General features: G+C 43.1%; 1 protein-coding gene across 5 annotated transcripts in view; it reads right to left on the bottom strand.

The window, feature by feature from the left end:
• LOC120316743 (MLX interacting protein) overlaps nt 1-25,025 on the bottom strand; it is a 28,935-nt gene that overhangs the window by 234 nt on the left and 3,676 nt on the right. The window contains exons 2-16 of one of the 5 annotated variants that reach the window (XR_005559042.1): nt 21,569-21,675; nt 21,120-21,199; nt 20,748-20,840; nt 20,108-20,149; nt 19,559-19,703; nt 18,631-18,714; nt 12,014-12,096; nt 11,076-11,673; nt 10,459-10,574; nt 10,159-10,260; nt 9,895-10,022; nt 9,391-9,514; nt 8,523-8,652; nt 8,221-8,426; nt 2,019-3,497 (exon numbers count right to left, since the gene is read on the bottom strand). Coding sequence is in view for 1 of the 5 variants with exons in the window: in XM_039362687.1 (XP_039218621.1) it covers nt 8,305-8,426; nt 8,523-8,652; nt 9,391-9,514; nt 9,895-10,022; nt 10,159-10,260; nt 10,459-10,574; nt 11,076-11,673; nt 12,014-12,096; nt 18,631-18,714; nt 19,559-19,703; nt 20,108-20,149; nt 20,748-20,840; nt 21,120-21,199; nt 21,569-21,675 (1,954 nt within the window). In the remaining 4 variants the exon portion in view is untranslated. Of the gene's footprint in view, nt 1-2,018; nt 3,498-4,901; nt 6,848-6,869; nt 8,427-8,522; nt 8,653-9,390; nt 9,515-9,894; nt 10,023-10,158; nt 10,261-10,458; nt 10,575-11,075; nt 11,674-12,013; nt 12,097-18,630; nt 18,715-19,558; nt 19,704-20,107; nt 20,150-20,747; nt 20,841-21,119; nt 21,200-21,568; nt 21,676-25,025 lie in introns of those variants that run through there. The other 4 variants (XR_005559043.1, XR_005559041.1, XR_005559044.1 and 1 more) reach the window with 4 other exon arrangements.

Genomic DNA, 25,025 nt, shown 5'->3' with positions numbered 1-25,025 from the left:
AGAGATGAACACCAACAGTTGCAGTTCTCCTCCTCACTGCACTTCCCACGGATAAGATTTTATTTTAATTTTGATTTTCATAAAACAATTTTGTTGTGTTCTTTCCGTTTCAAACCCTTCTGGAAATGACTTGAGCGGCGGAAGGAATCTGACTGATATAACACAATGTCCTTCTCAGGAATCTGCTCTCCCTCTCTGGGTGCAAGGAGGAGCAAAAAAAATGCCTTGAAAAATAAAATTTTGGGGTTTGGAGGCAGAACAATTAAGTTCAAACAATAATAAGCTTAAATATTTAAGTTTATCTTAATTAAGTTTATATTAATTTCTCTGCCTCAAAACTCCAGGGGTTTTGTCCTTTTTTAAAAATCTTATGAGCACATACAGCAGGGAGAGGGAAAGAGGACTGCAACCCCATCAAGCCATGGAGAGACATCAAATCATGATTAGAGATCTAAACACTATACAGATGACCAAAATCGACTTTCTGTTGCTAAGTGAGAAATTTGTTGAATCTTGCCCCATCTTATGACCTCCCTTGCCCCAGTTGAATCTGGCTTCCCCATTGACCTTGCCTGTCAGAAGGTCGCAAAAGAGGATCACGTGATCCCGGGATGCTGTGACCGTCATAAGTATGAATCAATTGTCTGAATTTTGATCACGTGACCAGGGGAGTGCTGCAATGGTCGTTAAGTGTGAAAAATGGTTGTAAGTCCCTTCTTCCAGTGCCGTTGTAACTTCGAACAGTCACCAAATGAACTTTGTAAGTCGAGGACTGCCTGTAAAACATCCCTAGATGGCAATTAGAAGCAGAAACGCTGCAATCAACATTGATCTTAAAAACGGGTAAAAATGTAATCGTGGAATATTCAAAATGCAGCCTCACTCATTCTAAGCCTCAGTTTTGGCTCTTCAAGAACCTTTGAATTTCGCTGCTTCCTTTAGTGGCAGAAATGCAAAAATCCCCATACACACACTCACACCTTGTAATGGACAAAATTAACCACCTTCTCTCTTCCTTTTGCTCTTTCTGCAGACTAACCTCCCCTCCCCCTCCCTTCCCCAGGTATCCACGTTTGAAAGATGAAGAGGTGTGACTAACATTTCCCAAGTTCAAAAACTGGAGAAAGTGAAAGTGAGTCAAATGCTTTCCACGAGATAACATGACTGGTGCTTTTAATAATAGTAATAATAATAATAAAAAAAAACCCCAGAAGCATTTCCTTCATTCTTTGGGCTTTTCCACACCGTATTCGGGTGGTAGAGATGTGAACAGTTTTTTCAGTTTTGAGGAAAGAAAGAAAGAAAGAAAGAAAGAAAGAAAGAAAGAAAGAAAGAAAGAAAGAAAGAAAGAAAGAAAGAAAGAAAAGAAAAGAACCAAAGTGATAAAAAGGGAGAAGTCACAGAGGTGCAAATTAATCTACTAAAAAAAAAAACTTTACCTGCCTTTAAAAACAGCCAGTCTCCACTCCACAAAATGCTTTAAAATCCACTGACTGCTGAGGAGAGAAGCATGTTTCTATTCTGTGATAATCAAGTTTGTTTTGGGTCTAGAACTGTAATTCCCACACAAAGAAAAAAAGAGTACTAACCCTCTACTGGGCAATGCTGGTTGCTCCCTGAGCTGTTTTCTTGCTAGGTGCTGATGATGTTACCTTGTTGGGTCATGAAATGTCTGCAAGAAAACCACCCAGCACCAAGGCCTTCCAATTCAACCCTGAGCTACAAATATTATTTTCTCTCAGCAGCCCTAAGATGTTTTTTTTTTTTTGAAAAAGAGGGAAAATGGAATTCAGTAGGTGCCATCATTAGATCAAAAGGTCCGACTGTTTGCTTAATTGCACGATCCAAGGTTTGTAATAGGGAGCATTTTTTTCAATCCTAGCAGGGTCGATGTAAGGGCTACATCTGGCCTTGGACAAAGAAACCGACCTTTGACCCTCTATTATAATAGGAGAAGGAGAAGGTTTGAGGGTCTGCCACATCCAGCTTCTCGGAGCTTTTCCGGCACTAGAAAGGAAAATGGAATTTTTCAAATGGAAATAAAATGAAATGAAAGCATCAAAAAAAATACGCAGAGCTGATTACAACAAGGCTGACTGATTTCTCACGTTATCAGTATATCTTTAGGTAATTTCCAGAGAGAGAGGGCCTTAAAAAAAAAAAAGATGAATTGTCTGTTTAGAGCCCGAACTGATACTATTATAAACCTTCAATGTCCAAAGATCAGTTCAGCCAACTTGGGATGGCCAAAACCTGTTCCCAGTGTAAGCCTACACAACACCCCTTCTTCATAAAATGGACATTAGGCTCTATTTATCTGATCAATCAGATCACATAAATGCCCTTCTCTAAGGCAGGGTCAGCAGAATCCAAGGTTGAGGGTCTCTGTAGGGAAAGGTCAACCCAAGCAAGATGGCGGACAGAACCATCCAAGGGCCTTTTGCGCAGTAGGCCCATCACAACTGGACCCATCTTGAAATATCGGACGAGTGGAAACTGGACTTCCAGGAACTTTTTCAGATCGACAGCATCACGGCAACTGCCCCCAGACACAAAGACACACCATGTGGGAAATCAATCACGGATTATCTTAGGAAACTGATCGCAATCACTTGTGGGCGCTTCGTCAGGGTAGGAAACAAGATAATCATCTTCCCCAGGAGCAGCTTAAATACGGTGCGACCAACAGCCAAAGCAGAGAAGCAAAGTCAGAAGAGACAAGCAAACTTTGAAGGCGACTTCCGACTCTCAGCGCTTCATTCACCATGCTTAAAGGTAGGCACACTTCAAGTTCTCGGGTGGGTTTTGGGTTAGGGTTTTCGCAATGCAAAATGCCCAGGGGCGCACACCTGCCCCACTGCTAAGGGGCTCTCTAGGCCCCCTTTGCTTGTATGCCAGGGTTAGACCTCTTCCAAAATCAATCCAAAATCAGTGCAGAAGCCGAGATGATTTGAGGGAAGGTGCTAGGGCACGGGGATCCAACCATGGCCACTTTAAGACTAGGGGACTTCAACCTCTGGAATGCTGGCTGGGGAAAAGTTGAAGTCCCCAAGTCTTAAAGTTGCCAAGATGGGACACTTCTATGCTAGGGGACAACGTGGGAAATCAGAAAAGTTTTATCATCAATCAAAATATAAATATTCATAGGTCTGGGGTACCAAGAGGGTCTTTCCTTCAAGTGCCTTGGTTTGGGTTGGGTTGTTTTTGTTTTTTTTTAAAGCAAAAGATTGCAGTGAAAATTAAGGTGGACAAACGTATCTGGAGAGTTTCAGAACTGGGAAGGCCAGGTGATAAACAGGCCGGGATGCTCCATTCAGTCTTCTAATGCTGATCATCGGCTATAAGGAATGGACGTAGTTCTAACTGGACTTGATCCCTTCATCGCCGGTGACCCAGCCTTGCAGTGATGGAGATGGAGGGGGAGGAACTATTTTCAGAGGAAACTTTTCTTAGAAAGGCGCGTGTTTCCTACGGAATCCACAGAATTTCTGGCCCCCCTGGAAGACGAAAGGAGAAAGCCACTGTTTTAAATCACAGCCCAGTTTCCCAGGACTCATAATCTATTTATTTGCTTTCCTGACAGAAATGACCATGTTGGCGATTGTCCTGTGGGGCACCCAGGGAATGCCAACTACACCTTCCCCAGCTAATCAGAGCTTGAGGGAACTGTATTGTCAAGCAGAATCGTTACTTGAAAAATATGAATCTGTAAGTATGCTGAACCGATGCCCCCTACTCCAGTTGACTATTAGACCAGGAGTCCCTAAACCCTAAATTTTGCACATGTTTCTGCTTAGTAGGCTAGATCAAGATATTTGTCTTCCCATCCCTTTTTCTCAAGCGAGACCAGAGCTCCTTATTTCTTAAGAATGGCATTCAAGACAATAAAAATCAGAATAGAGCTGGAAGGGACATTGGAGGTCTTCTAGTCCAATCTCTTGCTCAAGCAGGAGAGTCTGTACCCTTTCAGATGGGTGGCTGTCCAGTCTCTTCTCAAAAGCCTCCAGTGATGGAGCACCCACAACTTCTGGAGGCAATTCTGTTCCACTGGTTGTTTGCCCTCACTGTTAGGAAGTTTCTCCTTAGTTTTAGGTTGCTTCTCTCCTTGATTAGTTTCCTTCCGTTGCTTCTTGTCCTTTCAGTTGCCTCGGAAAATAAGTTGACCCCCCTCCTCTTTGTGGCAGCCACTCAAATACTGGAATGCTGCTATCATGTCCCTCCTAGTCCTTTTTTTCTCTAAACTGGCCATACCCAAATCCTGCAACCGTTCTTCACACGTTTTAGTCTCCAGGCCCTTCGTCATCTTAGTTGCTCTTCTTTGCACTTTTTCCCAAAGTCTCACTTATTTATAATTTGGTTCAGAGGACAGAGAGAAAGCCCAGGGCAGCATCTGGAGAGACCATTCTGTAGAGGTTCACTTTTATCAGGAGAATAAAATGTAGGATAGTGTTGGGTGGGAAGCCAACTTTAACTGACGCAGATCTTTTGATTCCATTTTTGTAGATCGGTAGCAAATATTTGTCTCCTGAAATGAGGTCAAAAATGGAATTTGAATTTTCCCAATCCTACAATTTCACCAAATCAGCAGAAGAATGTCAAATTCTCCGGGAATTCAAAGAGCTGTTTATTTGGCTGAAGAACACCTATCAGCAAGATAAATGCTTGAAATCCGTGATGAACCCCTTCACGTTCCTCGCTGAGCTTCAGGAACGCTACATGAACCAGACCTGTTCGGAAGGAGCATCAGACGAAGTACCAGCGTTCAACGGCCCGAAGTACAGCACAGAGAGCAAATGGCCCTCAACACAGAACGTGCTTCACTACGTTTTTGAACTATATAAAGGTCACGTACAGAAGCTTCTGAGTTCAAAATTAAAGCTGGAACAGAAAACCATAAGGAAAATGTGTAGCGCTAAGGATCGTTAGAAAAACTGCAACTAAAATTTACCAAATTAAGGAATGCAATTTATTTATTATATTTATTTTATTTTATATAACTTCATATAATATATATTATATAACTTAAATTAAAAATTAAATTATAGTTAATAATGTTCATTGACTGATTATTTCTTAGAGAAACAGTTCCACTGGTTATTTTATTATATTTAAATCTATTTAAAGTATTTGAATCATCAACTGAAGGAATGTATTCTTATTTTAATTTAAGGAATGCTACTAAGGTGCTACTGAAGATTTAAGTTTAGTGTTTTAAATTGACATGGATTAATTCTAAGTGAGTCATGTCTTAAATGCAATATGTACTAAACAAATAAATAAACAGATATACAAAAACTAAATGGTTTCTTCTTGAGATTTGGAAACTACATTTCAGTTATTTTATTTGTGCCTTCCAGGTTTTTAGTTATTCTGCTCAATTAAGATGCCAAACCCTTTCAAATTGGATTCTGGGTTCAAATTCCATCTTCTTGAAAATCATTCTAGAAGCTTGGAATCCACTAATTCTGACACGGAGTTTGAGGGACAAAAATACAGGCAGTTCTCGAATTACGATGTAGAATTAAGCCCAAAACATTTCTGTGACTAAGCAAGGCTGTTGTTTGGAGAGTTGCACTCCATTTTACGCCCCATTTCTTGGCAGTTGTTAAGCGACTCACACGGTCATTAAGCAAGCTTTGCTTGTCAGAAGGTTGCAAAAGGTGATAAATGATCCCCGGGACGCTGCAGCCGTCCTAAGTACATGTCAGTTGCCAAGCATCTGAATTCTGATCACGTGACCCTGGGGATGCTGCAAAGTGTGAACACCAGTCACAAATCCCTTTTTTTTTTTAGCGGTGTTGTAACTGCAAACATCCAGACAATTGATTTGTAGCAAACCGAGGGTGAGGCAAAGCTCTGCCCACAGGCATCTGATGCCGTTCTTGCTGTCAAAAATCATGTCAACAGATCCGCTTGTATAGATTACACCTCCGTCTATGGAGATTCTCCATCATCCAGGTCCTGGTTGTCCCCAAGGGGCTTTTTCAGGAGGCAACTGGACACCCTTGTTTTACTTTGAAGAGGTTGCGTTTCTCCTCCGAGAAGCTTCTTCAGTTCTGACGGGATGGTGGGGACTGGAAGGATTTATACTCATTTATACAAACGACCAGCGGTCTGCAAGGTGTATAAATCCTTGCATTCCCCACCATCCCAAGAAGCTTCTTGGATGAGAAGCGAAACGTCTTCGGAGAAAAACAAGGAAGCCCAGTTGTCCCGTGGGAGAAAAGCATCTTTGGGATGACACCTCCCTGTGCTTCAACGCCTAAAGAAAACTCATCAAAAGATTTTATCCACCTGGCCCAAGTCTACTTACAAGTCTGAAGAGAAGGAAAAGGAGCTTCAAGGCCTCCAAACAAGCTCCATTTTCATAACCAGCCTAGCAATCAAAACAGAGGACTCTACAGCCATCTGCCATGAGGACTAGCAGGGTGGATTTTGGGGCGCATCTTACAAGGCTGAGAAATTCGGCAGCCAGCAAGTCACACCTCGCCAGTTTGGAGCGTCTGAACCACACCAAATTGTCTTCTTGCTACTTGGCAACCTCTGAAACTCTGAGCTGATCTAAACAGGATGTGTTTCTCTACCACATGAATGCAACAAAGCTCACAGGTCCCCAAATCTCTTGTGTGGAATCCTGGTGGAAGGGGAAAAAATGGCTTTTTTAAAAAAAATTATAATAATGGGAGAGAGGGAAATGGCTCAGGTGTCAAAGCTAAGGCACCCCTTTGCTGTCTGATCTCCCCACCCCGGGGGGCTTAAATGGGTGATGGTCCCAGATGCTTCTGTCGCACAGTTCCAATGTTGCACACATATGGACCTGATCATCTCGAATTCTAAGGCAGGTGATCTGACGGAAAAAAAATTACATATTTAAAGCTCCTCAAAAATAGCATTTTATTTCTGTTGTCTCATAAAAAAAATGCAGTGATGTTATCGGAAGATCGAAACGCAAGCAAATTGCCACAGAATTGGGAGTTTCATGCATCAGAAATCTAGATAACAAAGGCAGCGGCTTAATTCTGCAGCCTTCCAAAAAGGCTATTGATAAAACAAGAAAAAAAAAACACGTACAAACTTCATCTTTTTTTGCTTGCAAATTGCCCAATGATTTCAGACATTATACAGGTAAAATATCTCCCCCGAGGCTAAAAATCCCAATTGCATTGCTAAAAAGACATGCATCTTTTTTTGGCTGCCTGTTGCAGATTAAAATCAGCCCCAACCCCCCTGAACAATATTGAAACTGCATTAGCAATAACTGTTCCAAAAGCACGCCAGCTTATCACCCCTGCTCCATCCAGGTGATCAAAGTGTTTGTGGAGTTTGCAGAAGAAGAACAAAGAGGGGAAGCTGAGCCAATGCATCGCATACCCAGATCCTGCTTTCTGGGTGGAGAGCACCCAAACAGCAGAGATGGACTTCAACTCCCAGAATTCAACAGCCAGCCTGGGCAGACTTCAACTCCCAGAAATCCCCAGGGTTGGGGATTCTGGGAGTTGAAGTCCATGCATCTTAAAGCTTCCAAGTTCAAGGAAGACTGTTCTAGAGCATAAAAGTTGCCCAGATGAACCAGTTCTAAGGTAGAACATTGCTCTCTATTGGTGCCTAGAGATGGGGTGGATTTCAGTTTGCCTGAGAGCCATTTTTGAGCTCAAATCACAATCTGAACCCAGACACCCCTTTCCAAGAGGTCTGAAGGACTAGAGAGCCTGCTATCTATCATACAAAGAGCCAGCTTATCTTACCCGTGAGATAATCTGTCTCCATAAAGTTCAGAAGTCTGGGTCAACGGCAACCCTCACTGCTATCAAGATTTCTTTACCAGCCTTGTCCTACTCTGTGGATGGCAGTGTTTTGGCCTGCACTGCTGCATTCTAACCACTGCACCACTTACGGCTGAGGTCAGGTTGGAGAAAAAGCTGATTCCTACTGCATATATTTAAGAGAGGTTGCATTGAAGGGGGCGTCTATTGCTGGAAACGGTTTCCCTGAGTTGCATTTTCACATTGGACCAAAGCGTTGGAGAACCTCAACTCTCTGCTCTTCCCAGCATAACGCTCGGTTGGATGATGCCTCTTGTCCCTGATGGTGAGTCAACACAAGGAAGCTTCTGGGGCCTCCTTCTACAGCTGGACGCCCTCCACATTGTGGGGAAATGCAAGCCTTGTATTCTCGGCTAGCAGGTGGGCTGAGAAATACAAGGGAAGCTTGTTACTATACCTCTGGAGGAAGTCCCAGACTGGGGAAGCTGATAAAGTCTCTGTTGAGTCCGGGATATCCACCGTGAGTTGAGCGTGTCTTCTGTTACGTTTCCCCCGGGGTTTTGTGGAGTTTGCTCAAGGCCTGGCTGGCTTGCTCTTGCAAGAGGGACGGGTCGGAGAGGATGGAGGTGGTAGTGCTTAAGTGCCGGAGACTGTTCAGGACCACTAGGAGAGAGGAGGATGCAAAAGAAACCATCCAGCCCGGTTAATTAAGACAGCATCCCAAACAGAAATTTTACAGGATCTCAGGAGCAAACTTACTGGGCCTCAGGACGGGGAGCGAGCAGTGCTTGTCCAGCCACATCAAGGCTGTCCGGTTCAGCTCCTGCAGGCTGGTGGTGGACACCATCTCATTGAAGGTTTCAAACAGAGGCTGGATGAGGACACTGAACTGGAGAAGGGGGGGTTGAGTTAAGGTGCAAACACACAGCTGGAGATTTCTGGACACTAAGGGACACTCAGGGGAGGGGAGGGGCTGGAAGGCAAGGGCACCTCTGGGGAAATGTAGCAGGTTAATTCGAGGCAGAGGTCCAACCAGCTTTGTTGGTTTATGAAGCTCCCGGGTCTTTCTCCAGAAGTATGAGAAGTTGGAGAGCGCTGTCAGTCAAGAAGACAAGAAGGGGGTTCTACAGAAACGATTGCTTTTTCCAGTTCCATCCCTCATTCCATCCTCATTCCATTCCATTATTCCTTCCTTCCTTCCTTCCTTCCTTCCTTCCTTCCTTCCTTCCTTCCTTCCTTCCTTCCTTCCTTCCTTCCTTCCTTCCTTCCTTCCTTCTTGAAGTGATCCTGAATCCCCCTTTTTTTAACCACTCTAAAAAGATCTTCAGGACGTTTGGAATAAAACCTGTAAAATTCACGACTTGAAAACCCAGCAAGGATCCAGCCAGCTGTAAACATGGGTTAAAAATGACACCAGGGAAGGCAGCTGAGGGAAGGAGGGACGCCCCAGCAGCCTAGCAGAGATTCCAGGTTCAGGTGCCTCCAAAGGACCAATCCTCTCTCCTTCCCCCTTCTCCTGTGTGGTCTCAAGGGCCCTCCTGCCTGGCTAAAACCACTTCCTAGTTCTCTTCTTCCCATGTTCGACCTTCGGGCCTTCCCTGGTTTCACATACACCAAAGCAGGATACAATCCAGAATTTCAAGTTTTGCTGGCTCCGGTTTTGGATGTAGTCTTCAAACATGTTCCTCATCTGGTCAAACCGCTGCCTCGTGATGGGCACCCCGGTGGCAGGCAACTGTTGCTGGCAGGAACTAGAGAAGGAAAAAGGAAAAAGAAAGAAAAAGAAGAAGGAGGGAGGGAGGGAGGGAGGGAGGGAGTTGTTTACAAATAGTCCTTGACTTACAAACGTTTGGTTGGTGACTGTTCAAAGCTATAAGGCCACTGAACAAAGTGGCTTTACAACCATTCCTCCCACTTACGGCCACTGAAGGACCCCCACAGTCCCCTGATCAAAATCTGGAGGTGCTTGGCAACCAGCATGTACTTATGACCTATTCTGGGCTCCGGGTAATAATTTTTTAGCCTTTCTTTTCGGCATTTTTATGAGACGGCTGGCCGTTTAAACCAATTAAGCCAAGATACAAAGGAGAGAGAAAACATCTGTGTAGCTACTCTGGGTCTGAGTCCTCACATGATGGCCGCGTTCAGCTCAACCGTCTCTTCCCGAAGGCGCTGGGCTTCCTTCTGCATTTGCGAGCGCTCCTGCTGCAGCTTGGCAATGTACTCGACAGTCTTCTGGAGGGTGAGGGCGTGGCTGATCTGCAGGGGGGAGGGCAAACAGAGGGTCCGGATGGGGGGAGCTATGCGACACCACCCTGGGCCTGAAATCTGGCATGGAGGAGGAGGAGGAGGAGGAAAACTCTTTGGGGATCCCCCCCCTCCGAAAGCCACTTACCGATTTAGAGTTTGGGGAGACCAGACTGTTGAGGTTGCCAAAGCCAATCTTGATGTTGAATCTCCGTTTCTGCTCCGCTGAGATGTGCTTCATTCTGTGACTCTGCGCCCATCCAAACAAAACCATCACCCCACCCCCCCATTACTTTAACCGTGTTACCTGAAGCTCAGGGGTTCTCCCCCCGTCCGTCCCCAACCTCGATGGGCCGTGAAGGGCGAGGGGCTCTCTCTGGGCCGGATCCCAAATCGTTGGAATCCGAAACCCTGGAGAACTTGGTGAGGTTTCCAGATTTCAACCCACCTTGAAAAGCGGCTCCGGAGTGCCTTTCCTGGAGCGGCTGCTCTGCGGGGACTGAGGGCCGAGGCCCTGCTCGGACGGGTGGGGAGAGGCCTGTCTCGACGGCTGGCAGTCCCGGACTTGGGGAGAGAAGAAACACCAACACACACACACACACACACACACACACACACACACACACACACACACAGAGCCCATCAGCGAAAGAGGGACAGTCTCTTTTCACTGAACTATAAAACCAGACCTCGACTTACGATGCTTCGTTTAGGGATTGCTCGAACTGAACAAAGGGATTTAGGATCCTTTTCCACACCTACGGCCGTTGCAGCGTCCCCGGGGTCAGGAGATCAAAATTCAGAGGCTTGGCAACTGGTTCCTATTTACGACGGTCCCCTTTTGCTACCTTCTGACGAGCAAAGTCCCCAGGGGGAGCCATATTCGCTCAACGACCGCCTTACTAACTTAACCACAGTGATTCGCTTAACAACCATGGCAAAGGCAGGTCATAAAGTGGGGCCAACTCACTGAACCGACGTCTCACTGAGCAACAGAAATTGTGGTCATTAAGTCGAGGACTACCCATACGCTGCCCAGAGCCCCTCCCCAAGGCAGCCCCTCACCTGGGGAGAGGAAGGCACTGTTCAGCATCAAAGGCACGGGCTCCGCCGGGGCGGGCGCGATCTGCTGGGGTTTCCTGGGCCGCAGCCCCGGGCCCGCCAGGGGGAGGACGAAGGGCGTCGGCGGCTGCAGGAGGCCGTGGGGATGCACCACCGCCGTCTGGAGTGTGGCCAAGAGTCCCGCCGGGCCGTGGCTGAAGGTGGTGGCCGGCGCGTTCTGCGTGGGGGTGGCCGAGGCGGTGTGGGTGATGACTGAAGGCTTGCCGGGCCCGAACTTTGGAGCCTCGGCGGGGGTGAAGAGGGGCACCTGCAAGGCCAGGTCCGGGTTCAAGGAGAGGAGGGTCTGCTGCGGCGGTTGGGAAGGCACCTCCCCCTGGAGAGGCAGCCCCAGAGTCGGGAAGCGAGGCAGGAAGTGGGGCTGGCCGGTCAGGGGCAGCTCTGGGGGGAAGCTGGGCGTCTGCAGGCAAGGCTCCTCGCTCCTCAGCCCCAGGCACTGGTCGGGGGGGAGGATGGAGTCAGGCCCCGGAGGGGCCACCAGCTCTTCCCCCAGGTTCACCGTCGGAAGCGGGCTGCGTAAAGAGGTCGAGGAGAGGCTTGAGGTCTGAAAAGGGAACGGAGGCCTGTTACATGTCTTATAAAAATAGCATCTCTTTATTATTTGACTGGTAATAAAAGTGCAACCAATCAGTGTTTCTCAAGCTTGAGCCCTTTAAGGGAGGTGGACTTCAGCTGTGCTGGCTGGGGAATTCTGGGAGTTGAAGTCCAGCCTTCCTAATGTGGCCGAGGTTGAAAAATACCGCAAGAAATAAAGGATGGAATTTTTTAAAGCGGGGCTTGAAAATTCACGCAGCATGATGGGGAAAACATGGGCTACCCAGTCAACTCAGATGCCCTGTACCGCCTCACTGTCCCACTTCAGCATCACCCCTTCCCTCTCTCACCTGGGCACAATGGTCCGTGGCCCCTGGCAAAGAGGCACTGGGTGTCAGGCTGGAGGTAATGCTTGCAGGAAAGGCAAAAATATCTGGCCAAGACAGAAGGAAAGGAAGCAGATCCTCGTTATATTTCCTCAGCTCTTTTAGAACAAGGCAGCCCTGCTTCATTATCTAACTACGTTACCTAGTTGGGTAAATGTCTGCAAGAAAACCACCGAGGGGAGGACTTCCGGTGGTTAAAGCGGTGGAGATGGCGGCTACTTTGTAGCCGTCCTCCTGAGAAGGTGTCAGATCCGCGGAGCACAGCGTTTATCAGCTGGCCCGCGGCTCGCAATCCCCTTCCCGGGCGAAGGGAAGGGGTAGAGATCGCATGAATAGAGGTAGAACCTCTTAACTCTCCCTGGATTTTTATTTTTAGGGGGGTAGAAAGAGGGTTCCCTCGGAGTTCATTGCCTTCTCCGCCTCTCAGCTGTCTTTGTTTCTTCGGAAACAAAGCGAGACGCCGCTACCATCTCCGTACTTAAAGAAACCGTGAGTAATCTTAAACCGGACAGAACTGTTTAAAGGATTTTATTTATAGTTTAGCTTTATTTTATTTTTTTTAGTTTATTTAGTTTATTTAGTATCTGCTGATTTTTTTTTATTTTTTTTGAGCTTTCTCTTTTTTTTTTTTTTTTTTGGGCGGAAAAGTGAGAGTGAAAGTAAAATGGCGTTTTGAAAGTTTTTTTTTCCTTTAAAAGACGGATCGGCTGAATTGTTGTTTAATATTGCTTTTTTTTTACTTTTTTTACTTTTTTATTCTTGGGGACTTTTAGATTGATCTTATCTTATTCTATTTTATCTTATTTTTAATTTTTTTTTGGATTACTTATTTTTATTGGTATTTTTAAGAAGAAAGGAAGATAAATTAAAATGGCTTCAAAACGACAACCAGCTACTGCAGCTTCTAAAGTAACTTCTTCTCCTGCTACTTCTACTGTGCAACAACAACTTAAAATAATACCCTCAGTGCAGCAACCTAAATCTACTCCACCTTCACCTCCCCCATCTGGCACATCAGCACAAGACATTAAAGAAATAATGGTAAGTGCTGTCTCACAGTTTAGGGAGGAAATGAAACAACTTTTGGATCAGAATAAATCTGAAACTAAGGAGGAAATGAAGAAAGAGATGAAGGAGCTTTTAGAACAGAATAATGCTATTTTGAGGGATGATATACTTCTAGCTCTATCTGGAATGGCCTCAGTGGTTGTGAAGCTGGACTCCAGAGTAGAGGAAATTGAAGAAACAGTTGAACTTTTGGATTATAAATTTCAAGATATGGAGAAAAAAGTGGAGACTTCACAAGATGATATTCTTATGTTCCAGTATAGACAGATGGAATATGCTTTGAGAATAAGGGGTCTGAAAGAAGATAAAACTCAAGATTTGATGGAAATGGTGATTAATGACTTGGCTGTTATTTTGAATATTGATAAAGAAGAGTTACGTGGGGATGTGGAAAGAATTTATAGAGTTAATTCTTGGATTGCAAAACAGAGGAATTTGCCTAGAGATGTGGTGATATATTTTGCTAAGAAGTCTTTGCGAAATCAGATTCTACAAACTTTTTATAATAAAAGATTTCAGATTGCTGCCCAAGATATTATTATTTTAAAGGAAATTCCACCTAAAATTTTAAGAAGCAGAAAAGATTTTGCTTTTTTAGTAAATGAACTTAAAGCAAGACAAATGCCATTTAGATGGGAGATTCCGATGGGCATTGTTTTGAGCCATGCGGGGACACGTTATAGACTTAATACAGTTGCTAAAGCTAAGGAATTTTATAAAACGGTCCTGGGAGCAGGCTCTCCTTTGCCCATGATGCATAAAGTCTTGAGTGACAAAGAGATGGAACAGAAATCTGAAGGTACAGGGATGATGACTGCTGGACAGGTGGTATGGATGTCTCAACCAGAGGTTAAAGAACAGAGAATGACCCGTGCAGCACATAAACGTAAAGAAAAAGAACAACAGAAAAAAGAAAAAGAAAAAGAAATTGAAGAATCTACTCAGCAAATTGCTTCAGTGCCGGTGGGAGGAGCAAGACCCAAAAGCTCTGCTACATATTCATCAGCAGCAGAATTTGAGCGGATCTTCTCCAGGCTGAAGGCCAAGGGAGATGGCAAAGCTCCTGTCCTGGAATGTTAATGGATTAAACATTCCTCAAAAGAGAAAAAAAATTTACCACTATTTGAAACAACATAACAATGATATTATTTGCTTGCAAGAAACTCATATTACAGCTAAAGATCAAAAATATTTAAATAATCCTCGCTTGGGATCTCATTTTGTATCTCCCGCCCCTGGGAAGAAAGGGGGTGTGGTAATCTATGTTAAACAGAATTTATCTGCTACCTTGTTAGAATCAGATCCTTATGGAAGATATGTTATGCTTGAACTTGGTTTATATGGCAAGAAAATTCTTATTGTGGGGTTGTATGCACCAAACCAGCAACAGGAGCAATTTTATAGGTTACTACATCAGAAAATAACTTTGTTGGACTATAGATCCGTGATTTTAATGGGAGACTGGAATGGTGTCTTAGATATACAAATGGACAAAAAAGGCTCTTCTACCTTTTTTAAACAGGCTAAATTACCTAAAGCCTTTTTTGACATGAAAGAAGATTGGGAATTGAGAGACTATTGGCGTGAACGTAATCAAGAAGAAAAGGATTTTACGTTTTTCTCAGATAGACACCAATCTTTCTCAAGAATTGATTTCTTTTTGATCACAACAGATTTATACAACAGGGTGAAGAATGTAAAAATTTTTCCTAGGACATTGTCCGATCATAGTCCAGTTTGGATGGAACTGTTTGTAGAGAAGGAAGATAGGAGATCCTGGAGGGTGAATGAGAATTTATTTAAACAAGAAAAAAATGTTCATAAATTAAAGGAATGTTTAAAGGAATATTTTACTTTAAATATGAACAAGGGAACATCAATGTCAATGGTCTGGGATGCAAGTAAAGCTTTTATGCGTGGTATTTTGATAAAAATGAATAATTTGCATAGACAGAAACAGATTCAGAAACGGAAAGACTTGGAAGAGGAGATTAAATTAAAAGAGAAACTTTTAATTTCAAATCCCTTAGATGAAAAGATTAAAGGAGCTTTAAAATTGTTAAAAACACAATTTAACATGCTGATGGCTGATCAAGCTGCAACTAATTTGCTATTTATGAAACAAAATACATTTTGTAATGCTAATAAACCAGGGAGATGGTTGGCTTATCAGTTAAGAAAAAAACAGAAACAGAGGAATATAGATAAAATAAATTATAATGGTAAATTGGTTTATCAGAAAGAATTGATTAAGAAATCTTTTTTAGAATACTATCAAAAATTATATAAGGGTACCAATATTCAAATTACAGATATAAATAATTATTTAGGCAAAGTCAACTTTCCTAAATTAACAGAAGATCAGGAAAAAAAGATTAACGGTTTAATTACTAAGGAAGAAATTGTTACAGCTATTAAACAATTGAAATTGGGCAAAGCGCCGGGTACGGATGGGTTGACATCTATTTATTATAAAGCTTTAGTAGAAGAGATGATCCAACCGTTGTGTGAACTGTTTAATAATTTATTACAGGGGTTAGAGATCCCTCCATCCTGGCGTAATGCATTTATATCATTGATTCCAAAAGATAGTCAAGATCTTACTTTGCCTAAAAATTATAGGCCTATATCTCTTTTAAATGTGGATTATAAAATTTTTGCAAAAATTTTAGCTAACAGGCTTATGGGGATCTTGCAGCAGTTTATACATAGGGATCAATCGGGTTTTATAACTGGAAGGTATATGAAGAATAACGTTAGACAAATTATTAATTTATTAGAGTATTTAGAAAAGAATAACCAAGTCTCTGCAGGCTTGATATTTTTGGATGCTGAAAAAGCCTTTGATCAAGTGAATTGGCAGTTTATGCTGTGTTTAATCAAGGAGATGAATTTTGGACAAAATATATTACAAGTATTATCCAATATATATCAAAAACAGACTGCTCAAATTATTGTAAATGGGGGTTTGTCAGAGGCTTTTGTAATAGAAAAAGGAACAAGACAGGGATGCCCGTTGTCTCCGTTATTGTTTGTTTTAACACTGGAAATTTTGTTGATTAAAATTCGGGAGTCTCAAGAAATAAAAGGAATAGAAATTAATAAAAAAGAATATAAATTAAGAGCCTTTGCAGATGACTTGGTTGTTACTTTGTCTCAACCTGTTTCTTCGGTGGTGAAATTATTACAATTGATTCAACAATATGGACGTGTTTCTGGCTTTAAAATTAATAATAATAAGACCAAAATATTAGCTAAAAACATGACTAATGGTGATAAACAGGCTCTAGTTAACTTAACAGACTTTGAAATTGTTGATAAGGTAAAATATTTGGGGGTTACATTATCTGCTTCTAATGTAAAATTGTATAAAAATAATTATGAAAAGCTGTGGATGGAGGTACAGAAGGATTTAAAAAACTGGAATAATTTACAGTTATCCCTTATGGGCAGAATTGCAGTTATTAAAATGAATGTCCTGCCAAAGTTTATTTTTTTGTTCCAAATGTTACCTATCTTAAAGAACGAACGTAATTTAGATGAATGGCAAAAAGGTATTAATAAATTTGTTTGGGCAGGGAAAAAACCAAGGGTGAAACTTAAAATAATGCAAGATTTTCGTGAGAGAGGTGGACTCAAGGTACCAAATATGAAATTGTATTATGATGCTGTAGTATTGACATTGATTAGCGATTGGGTGAATTTAACAAATACAGAAATACTTCATTTGGAAGGCTGGGACCTATTTTTTGGATGGCATGCCTATTTAATATTTAATAAAAAAGTGGATTGGGTTTTTAAGTCTCATATTATAAGAAACTCTTTGCTAAGAGTGTGGAGAAAGTATTATAAAAGTGACTTCAAAATACCATTATGGGCTATACCTCGGCATGCCATAGAAGGTATAAGGAAAGGGGTAAATATGGACAAGGTCTCTTACGTACAGTTATTAAGATGGGATGGCCAAGACTGGCAGTTAAAATCTTTGGAAGAATTAACACATGAAAACTTAACTTATTCATGGTTCCAATATAGACAAATAGTGGATAGATGGAAGATGGATTGTAAAATGGGCTGGCTTAGAGAAGATGAAATTTTTTTAAAACAAGTAAGAGATCAAAGGCCAACCCATATTAAGAGAGTTTATGGGGTTTTAGTGGAATTAGATTCAGAACTTGAACTAGTTAAAGATTGTATGATTAAATGGGCACAGAATATTGGTGAAACGATTTCAATGGATACTTGGGAACTTATTTGGATAAGAAATGTTAAATTCACACAAGCGCAAAATTTAAGAGAGAATTTTTATAAGATGTTTTATAGATGGCACCTTGACCCAAAGAAAATGTCCATTATGTACCCTAATCTACAGCCGAAATGCTGGAGATGTGGATATTTGGATGCTACCTATTACCATATTTGGTGGACGTGTAAGCATATAAAAGCTTTTTGGATTAAGATATGGTGGAATATTCAAAGAATTTTTAAAAGAAGGGTAAAATTTACTCCGCAATTATTTTTACTAGGTATTGTTATTGACTGTGATGCTAAGGAGGTTATATTGATGTTAAATTTGATTACAGCCGCTAGGTTGTTAATAGGACAATATTGGAAGAAGGAATCTTTGCCTACTTTACAAGAATGGTTTCATAAAGTTTCGTATTTGGCAGAAATGGCAAAGATTTCGGCTTTCTTAAAGGAGCAATCTCAAGAAAAATTTTTTGCGGTATGGGAAAAATGGATAAATTTTATACAACATAATTTGGATATGGAAAAATATTATTTAGCCTTTTTATAATTTGTAATGATTGTTTTTTCTTTCTTTCTTTCTTCTTTTTCTTTTTTATATATATACATTTTTAATGTATTATTATTCATATATTTTTTTTTTTTATATATATATATGCTTTATTTTTCGTCTACTTTCTTCTTTCTTCTTTCTCTCTCTCTCTTCTCTTTTTATTTTTTATTTTTTTTCTTTTTTAGTATATATTATTCATTTTAAAGTTTATGTTATATATATTATTTTTATATATATTATTACTGTGATTTTTATTATTATTATTAATTATTTTATAAATTGCAAATGTTATTTTTAAAATATTTGTTAAATAATCCTATATTCAGTTCTGGGAAGTCGGGGGGGGGTGGGGTGGTTGGGGAGGGGGGGGTGGATTTTTATTTGTAAAACTTTTGAAAAATTTCAATAAAAAAAAAAAAAAAAAAGAAAACCACCGAGGGGAGAGAACACCAAGGACCCCACAATCCTCCTCCACTCTACCAACCCCTCCCTTCTAACACTGATGACGTTACCTAGTTGGGTCATGAAACGTCTGCCAGAAAACCACCAAGCTCAGAGAACACCCACCACCCCGTCATCCTTTGTGATTTCACACACATATCCCTACAGCTGGAGACAACATTTCGGCCCCTTCCAATTCCACGGGGACTCTTTCTGTCTAAGGGTTGCCGCTGCTGGCTGAGATTGGCGCTTTGGAACCGGTCATGCTTACCTGGGAAAAATTCCAAAGTCTCCATCCAGTTGGGCTGCAGAGGGTAGAGTCCCGGCTGGATCATGTCAGCGTTGCCCATGTGTGCTGGAAAGAGGTGAAAAACCAGAGCATCTGTCACACAGGCTTCTAGAGAGGAAGAGCTCCCGCAGAAGCGAAGGAAGGTGAAGAAGGAGGTGAGCCGTAAGGAGGAACAAAGCAAGAGACATCCTTCTACAATGAATTCAGTTTGGAAGTTGTGGAGAGAATGGGAGAAGGATTCCAACTTCAGATCCCAACAGATCCCAACCATTAGGAACCGGTCCCCATCTCTGCTGAGGTTTTGGGAGTGAAGGTGCCTGACATCCCCCGAGGGGCAGCAGATCGGGGCCCTCTGGCTGTTCGTCGGAAGGATGCACTGTGGGAGCTTTGGATACCACCCGATCCTAACAGGGGCAGCCACAGGAAGTCCTTGACTTACGGCCATAATTCAGCCCCAAATTTATGTGGCTAAGCGAGACATTTGTTGTGAATTTTGCCCCATTTTACAACCTCTTACTGTGCTGTTCACTTAGCAACGTGGTTGTTAAGTGATCTGGCTTCCCCCACTGACTCGGCTTCTCCGAAGGTCGCAAAAGGGGATCACGTGAGCCCCGGGATGCTGCAACCGTTATAAATGTGAGTCAGCTGACAAGTGTCTCAATTTTGATCATGTGACCGTGGGGTAGCTGTGACCGTCCTAAGCATAAAAACAGTCCTAAGTCTTTTTTTTTTTAAAGTGCAGTTGTCCCTTCAAACGGTCACTAGACGAACTGTTGTAAGTTGAGGACTGCCTAGAAGGGGAGGCAGACTTGGGAGATATTTGGGGGCTAGTTTTGTGGGCTGGGGTGGGGGCAATTAGACTGGGAATTAGCAGCCGCGAGGCCTGATGGAGGGGAAAGCAAAGTCCTACCTCTCTCCTTCGGATTCGGCCAGGTGAGCAGCTGGTGACTGGACAGCGTAGAGAACAGGGTGTCTGAAGATCCCGACATGTAATCGTCTGTGGTGAAGAACTCTTCCAGTTCCATGGGGCTCTCTTTCCTGAAGAAGCCATCATCCTGGGGGGGAGGGGGGGAGAAGGACAGGAAAAGGTGAAGCAGAGAAACTTGGGATCCTGCAGGATTCTTCAGACGAGAAAATGCATATAGCTCTGAAACTGATGTTATTCCTTTAAGACAGGGGTGTCCAACCTTGGCCATTTTAAGACTTGTGGACTTCAACTGCCAGAATTCCCCTGCCAGCATTGGATTATTGTGCTCATTGTAGTAGACTTCACCCCCACCCCGCTTCTTCTCTTCTATAAAATTTCCAACTTCAGAAGTGCTCAGTTGGAGCAGATCCTCTATTCAATCAATCAAACATATAATCTGGATTTGTTTCAGTCATTCATTTGTTGGAAAAACTTAAGGAGGTCTCTCCTGAACTGACAAAAAAAAAACCCAATAATCAAAATAATGTTTACCTGGACCAAACTGGACAGGTCTTCATCTTTGTGCTTTTGTAACTGGGGAACAAAGAGGAAGGAAATTGAAATAATTGAAAGCAAAACTGAAATAGGAAGGAAGGAAGGAAGGAAGGAAGGAAGGAAGGAAGGAAGGAAGGAAGGAAGGAAGGAAGGAAGGGCAGACAATTTTCCAACTTGGAGCAGAATTTGAGTCACCCACTTTATGGGATCCAAATCAGTTTAACACGTGGTTAGAAACACAGCCGATACCCCAAATTTATGAAGACAAGATACAAAAGAAGACCAGCCATTATTATGCCTTAAAGACACTCCCCAAAATATTATCTCATTATCTCTGCTGTTTGACTAAGCTGCCTGATTTGAGCCTGGCCTATTTGCTTGACAAGAGAATCATCTCAGTTATTGGGGCCTCTAACTGGGAATTCTGCAATCTGAATTGCAGCAGAAAGGGGAGAGTTGGAACATGCTATGTTAGAAGGTTAAGTTGTGTTGTCATAAGCCAGTTGCCGTTGGACCCACACAGTTAAGTTTACTAACTCTGTCCAGCTCCTTGACAAGCTGAGCTCAGGAGGCAACTCCCTGGCAAAATGGAATTATTTTTACCCAAAATATCAGCCATTAAAAAAAAAAGACATACTCTTTTCTTGAAGTAAGTTCGCCACTTGTGATACTCTCGGATGACTATGTCAATCCGCCGCCTCCAATATTTCTCATTCGTTCGACTACTACCCTAAAAGGAAATGAAATGTGATAGGAACAGGAGAGATCAAAGGAATTTCAGACAAGCCAACTCAACTCAACTCAACCCAACCCAACCCAACCCAACCCAACCCAACTCTTTACCAGCGTAAGTTGGAAATCCAAGGTCACTATTACCGTCCATGGATGTCTCCCCACAAACCCCTCCAGGAAGTTCCAAATAGCACAGTCTCAGGAAGGAATCAGCTAAAGGCCAGGAAGCTGATCTACAAGAAAGGGGAGCTGGGACAAGTGGCTTCAATGCACCCACCTGGTCTACCTCAGGAACATCCACAGAACCATCCAGGGGGGTCACAAAATTGCACACGGGGTTCTTCCTCTTCTCTAGATCTGAAAGAGAGCAAGAGGCTTTGCCAGATGGGTTCCTGATGTGCATGTTTGATGTTTCCAACTTCAGACGTTGTCTTTTAGATTATTTAATGATGCATGCCTCTCCTAGTCATTGTGCTTTCCTACGAATCCTTCACAGGATTCTGACAATAGGTTAAAATCCAGTTCCTTTAGGGAATATTAAGGGGTGATACTTTGCCACACCTCCCCTTTTCTGTTTGCAAAAAACAGATTTAAAAATTCCCTTCTCTTGCAGGAGAGATCTTGTGAAGAAGCAAATTATAGCTGTTTTGAAATAACTGGTCCTAACTGAGATGTGAATTTCTCTTTTTAAGAGCTCTTTGGGGACAATGTTTGTGTGTTACTCACACTGAATGTACCAAGCCCTCCAGATGGCATTGTTGAGTCGGATTTTGTCTCGACACAATAACTTCAACCCTTTGAAGTTCTTCCACTTGGGGGAAACCAAGGTCCCACTGTAACAAAGCAGAGCAGATTTGCATGAAGACGAAGACAAATCACCAGCTCTGGAGTCTGCCGTGCCTTTCCTAAACCTTTGGAAGGAATCGCAAGGGTTTTTTTTTTTCCGTGCCAGTTCCCAGCTTTGGAGCATCCCAAAATGGTTAACTTTTAGAATTTGTCACACTTTCTTCAACGGGAACCATCGGGAGTTTCCGGGAAGGTATTCTAAAGGCTGGGCCAGTTCTAAGGAGGGAGGGGGAAAAAAAATGTGTTTATGGTTTGGAAACGAAGAGAACCTGCAGCTTCCACCAAGAAAAAAGAACTGTGCTACTGGGTTGTTTAAAGTAGACAGCAATTATTTTCAGAAGGATTGGTTTGAGCCAAACTGGAAGTGTTTCTCACCTGAAGAGGTGTGAACTTCAACTCCCAGAATTCCCCAGCCAGCATGCTGGCTAGAAATCTACCCATGTTGGCTAGAAAATTCTGGGAGCTGAAGTCCACCCCTCTTCAAGTTGCTGAGGGCGAGAAACACTGTTCCAGATCCTGAAAAATCAGGAAGGTACTTCTCTTTCCAAGCTTTCATCCACCAGGTAGGCTGGAAAAGCAACCCCCAAGATTCTCCAGGTAAAATGACCAAAGGAATTCCGAGCTAAAGTTCCACAAGATGGGAACCTGCATGTTTGGGAAACACTGCAACGTCCCTTCTCCCTCTACCTAACAGACCTCTTCAATTCCCACTTTTAATTCAACGCTCCTGATTTCTCTGGCCGTCTCTGAGTTGACCAGCTTCCCCAACCGATGCTAGCTAACCCCACCCCACTGCTCTCTTCTGGGTTCTGCTCCATCCATCGCCCGCCTGCTCCTCTCTTTGATGACATTATTCCTGAAATAATCCTGTAAGGGCCCACAGCCGTGAGGGACTTAAGTCTAGACAGGACAGCCGTGACAGCTGCCTCCCCTTCTGTTCCATCACTGGGGAAAAAATCTCCTTTGAAGCTTTCCGGGCGGAATAGCCAAGGGCCTTGATGCCAGCCAGGGGTGCTCAACCCTCGCCAGGCTTTGGAAAGCAATAAGCAATCATAAAGAAACCTCATGCATGCAGGCGCCAGTTTTTACTTCAAAGGCTGCAGCTCCTTCATTTTCCCTCTGGACTGTAAACAGCAGTTGCTAGAAATCTTTCCCAGGGTCAAGGCCAAAACCAAAAGCAGTGTATGGTCTCCATTCCCAAAATAAACAATATATTTTTGGCTCCTATTCACAGTTCCTCCTAAGGATAATGTGTGTGATGCATATGTGGTATAGGTTAGAGAAATCAATTTTCTCTTACAGGGAAGCACACGTGTTAATTCCGCTCTCCTTAAGTCAAGACTAACAACCTTTCTTCAAGCAAACGTTCATTCAATAAAAGGTGAAAGGGACCTTGGAGGTCTTCTAGTCCAACCCCCCTCTACGCGGAGTTCCTGAGAAACTGAGTTGGCTCGAGCTGAACCATATCCTGGGCAAGATTTAACAGCAAGAGACAAATCATTAAGCCTTTTGGGGACCTTATAAATGTCCACCTCTGTGCCAACATTTAGGATAGGTGGCAATTCTGGGTTGATTCCACATTTCAAGATGGTCTGTGTGCAGCTCTTCAAAACAATCATGAATCCAATATTTCATGGGGGGCATCTCCAACTGGAGGAAACGGAGCTGGACAAGGCCCCCAACTTCAAGACAGAGCGGTTTCTGACATGCAACAGGTGGAGGAACCTGAAACCTGCTTCTGTCAACTGCATCATATTCTCTAAACAACCCAAGGGACTATAAATACATCAAAGGCAAGTGAGGATCTGGTTCAAATGGTCTGGAACAGAAGCAGCTCACCTCTCATACACTGAGAGACACGGCAGAAAAACCTCTGCAAAGTGTTTCTCGGTTGACCAAGAGGCCAATATGGTGGCAATTAATGGAGAGAGGATTTTGCTGCTTCCTTCGCCATCTTTGCCCAGACCGTAAACAAAAACCTTTAATGCAGAGATGGACAACTATGGGCCCTTTACGACCTGTGGACTTCAACTCCCAGAATTCATGAGATGGGAATTTTGGGAGCTGAAGTTGACAGATTGTGCTGTAACCGATTTTAATCTGTTAAATTAATTAACAGATCTCATCTGTTCCACTACTTTTTATTATTGGTATCATTATTATGATTATTACTTTACTATTATTATTATATCTTTGCTATGTTGCATGTACACTGAGTGGTTATGCACCGGAGACAAATTCCTTGTGCCTAATCATATTGGCCAATAAAAGTACTCTTTCTCTCTCTCTCTCTCTCTCTTTCTCCCTCTCCCTCTATCTATCTGAGTTGGGAGGGACCTTAGAGGTCTTCTAGTCCAACCCCTGCCCAAGAAGGAGACCCTATACCATTCTGGACAAATGATTGTCCAATCTGTTAATTTCTCCTCCAGCAATGGATCTCTGCTGAAAGCTACACTTGTATCTGGCGGCGAAGGGACAGTGGCTGACCCACCCCATCAAGCTTCTGCTCTAGGACAAAATCCAGATTTCTGGCTGGCCCTTATCAGGAGAAGACAAGCTGGAGTGGTTTACAAGGAAGTCAGGCTGGCCCAACCAGTGCCAGAGAAATGTCCCAACTGGAGGCGGTTTTGCCTCTCAGGGACAGCGTCAAGCGATGAGATGGTCGAGCAGCCTCCACTTAGCACTCTGCAGTGGCTGCCTTATCAAGTGGCACTTTGTTATCCTATAATGCAGCGAGTGTCCGGTGAGAGGTGCGTCCAGGGAAGGGCTCCCCTGCAAAGGGACACAACACAAGCTCTTGACAAGCACGACAAAATGAGCAACATCTTCTTCTGAACGAAGGGCACATCACTGAATTAAAGAGGGCATTTCGCCCCGGCGTACTTATTTTCCGAGCACGGCTTTTCCAATGCCAAAAAAGACAGACTGGGTGTGGAAATGAAAAAGAGAGGATGCTTCGGGAAAAATCTGCCATCGAGAGCAAAGCAGACAGAGCGCAGAGATTTTGTTTTGACCCACAAAGGAAGGTGACAGACCCCTTCCACACAAGAGGGACGAGAAGCTCTCCAAAAAATCCAAGTGAGCCAAGTGAAATAGGGAGAAGGAAGGAAGGGGGGGGGAAATGATTTGACATTGAATTCTAGCCCAAATGCCAAGATGTTTCCCCACGTGGGAAGCCGTAAAAGCACCTGAACTCTTTCACGCTTCGTTTATTTGCACCAAGAATAAAACAATCTCACGAACCCTCAGCCTGTTTGTTTAGGTGTGGCATGAAACCTACTTTTAGCACACCCAGAACTACTTTCTTCCACACTCTCAAAGAAGCTAAAGCAGCTCC

Source organism: Crotalus tigris, unplaced genomic scaffold (genome assembly GCF_016545835.1).
Source record: "Crotalus tigris isolate CLP2741 ecotype Arizona unplaced genomic scaffold, ASM1654583v1 scf7180000019478.12717781048:2074007, whole genome shotgun sequence".
Taxonomy (NCBI): domain Eukaryota; kingdom Metazoa; phylum Chordata; class Lepidosauria; order Squamata; family Viperidae; genus Crotalus; species Crotalus tigris.
Note: the sequence above shows the minus strand (reverse complement) of the source record. Positions and strands in the feature narration are given on the sequence as shown.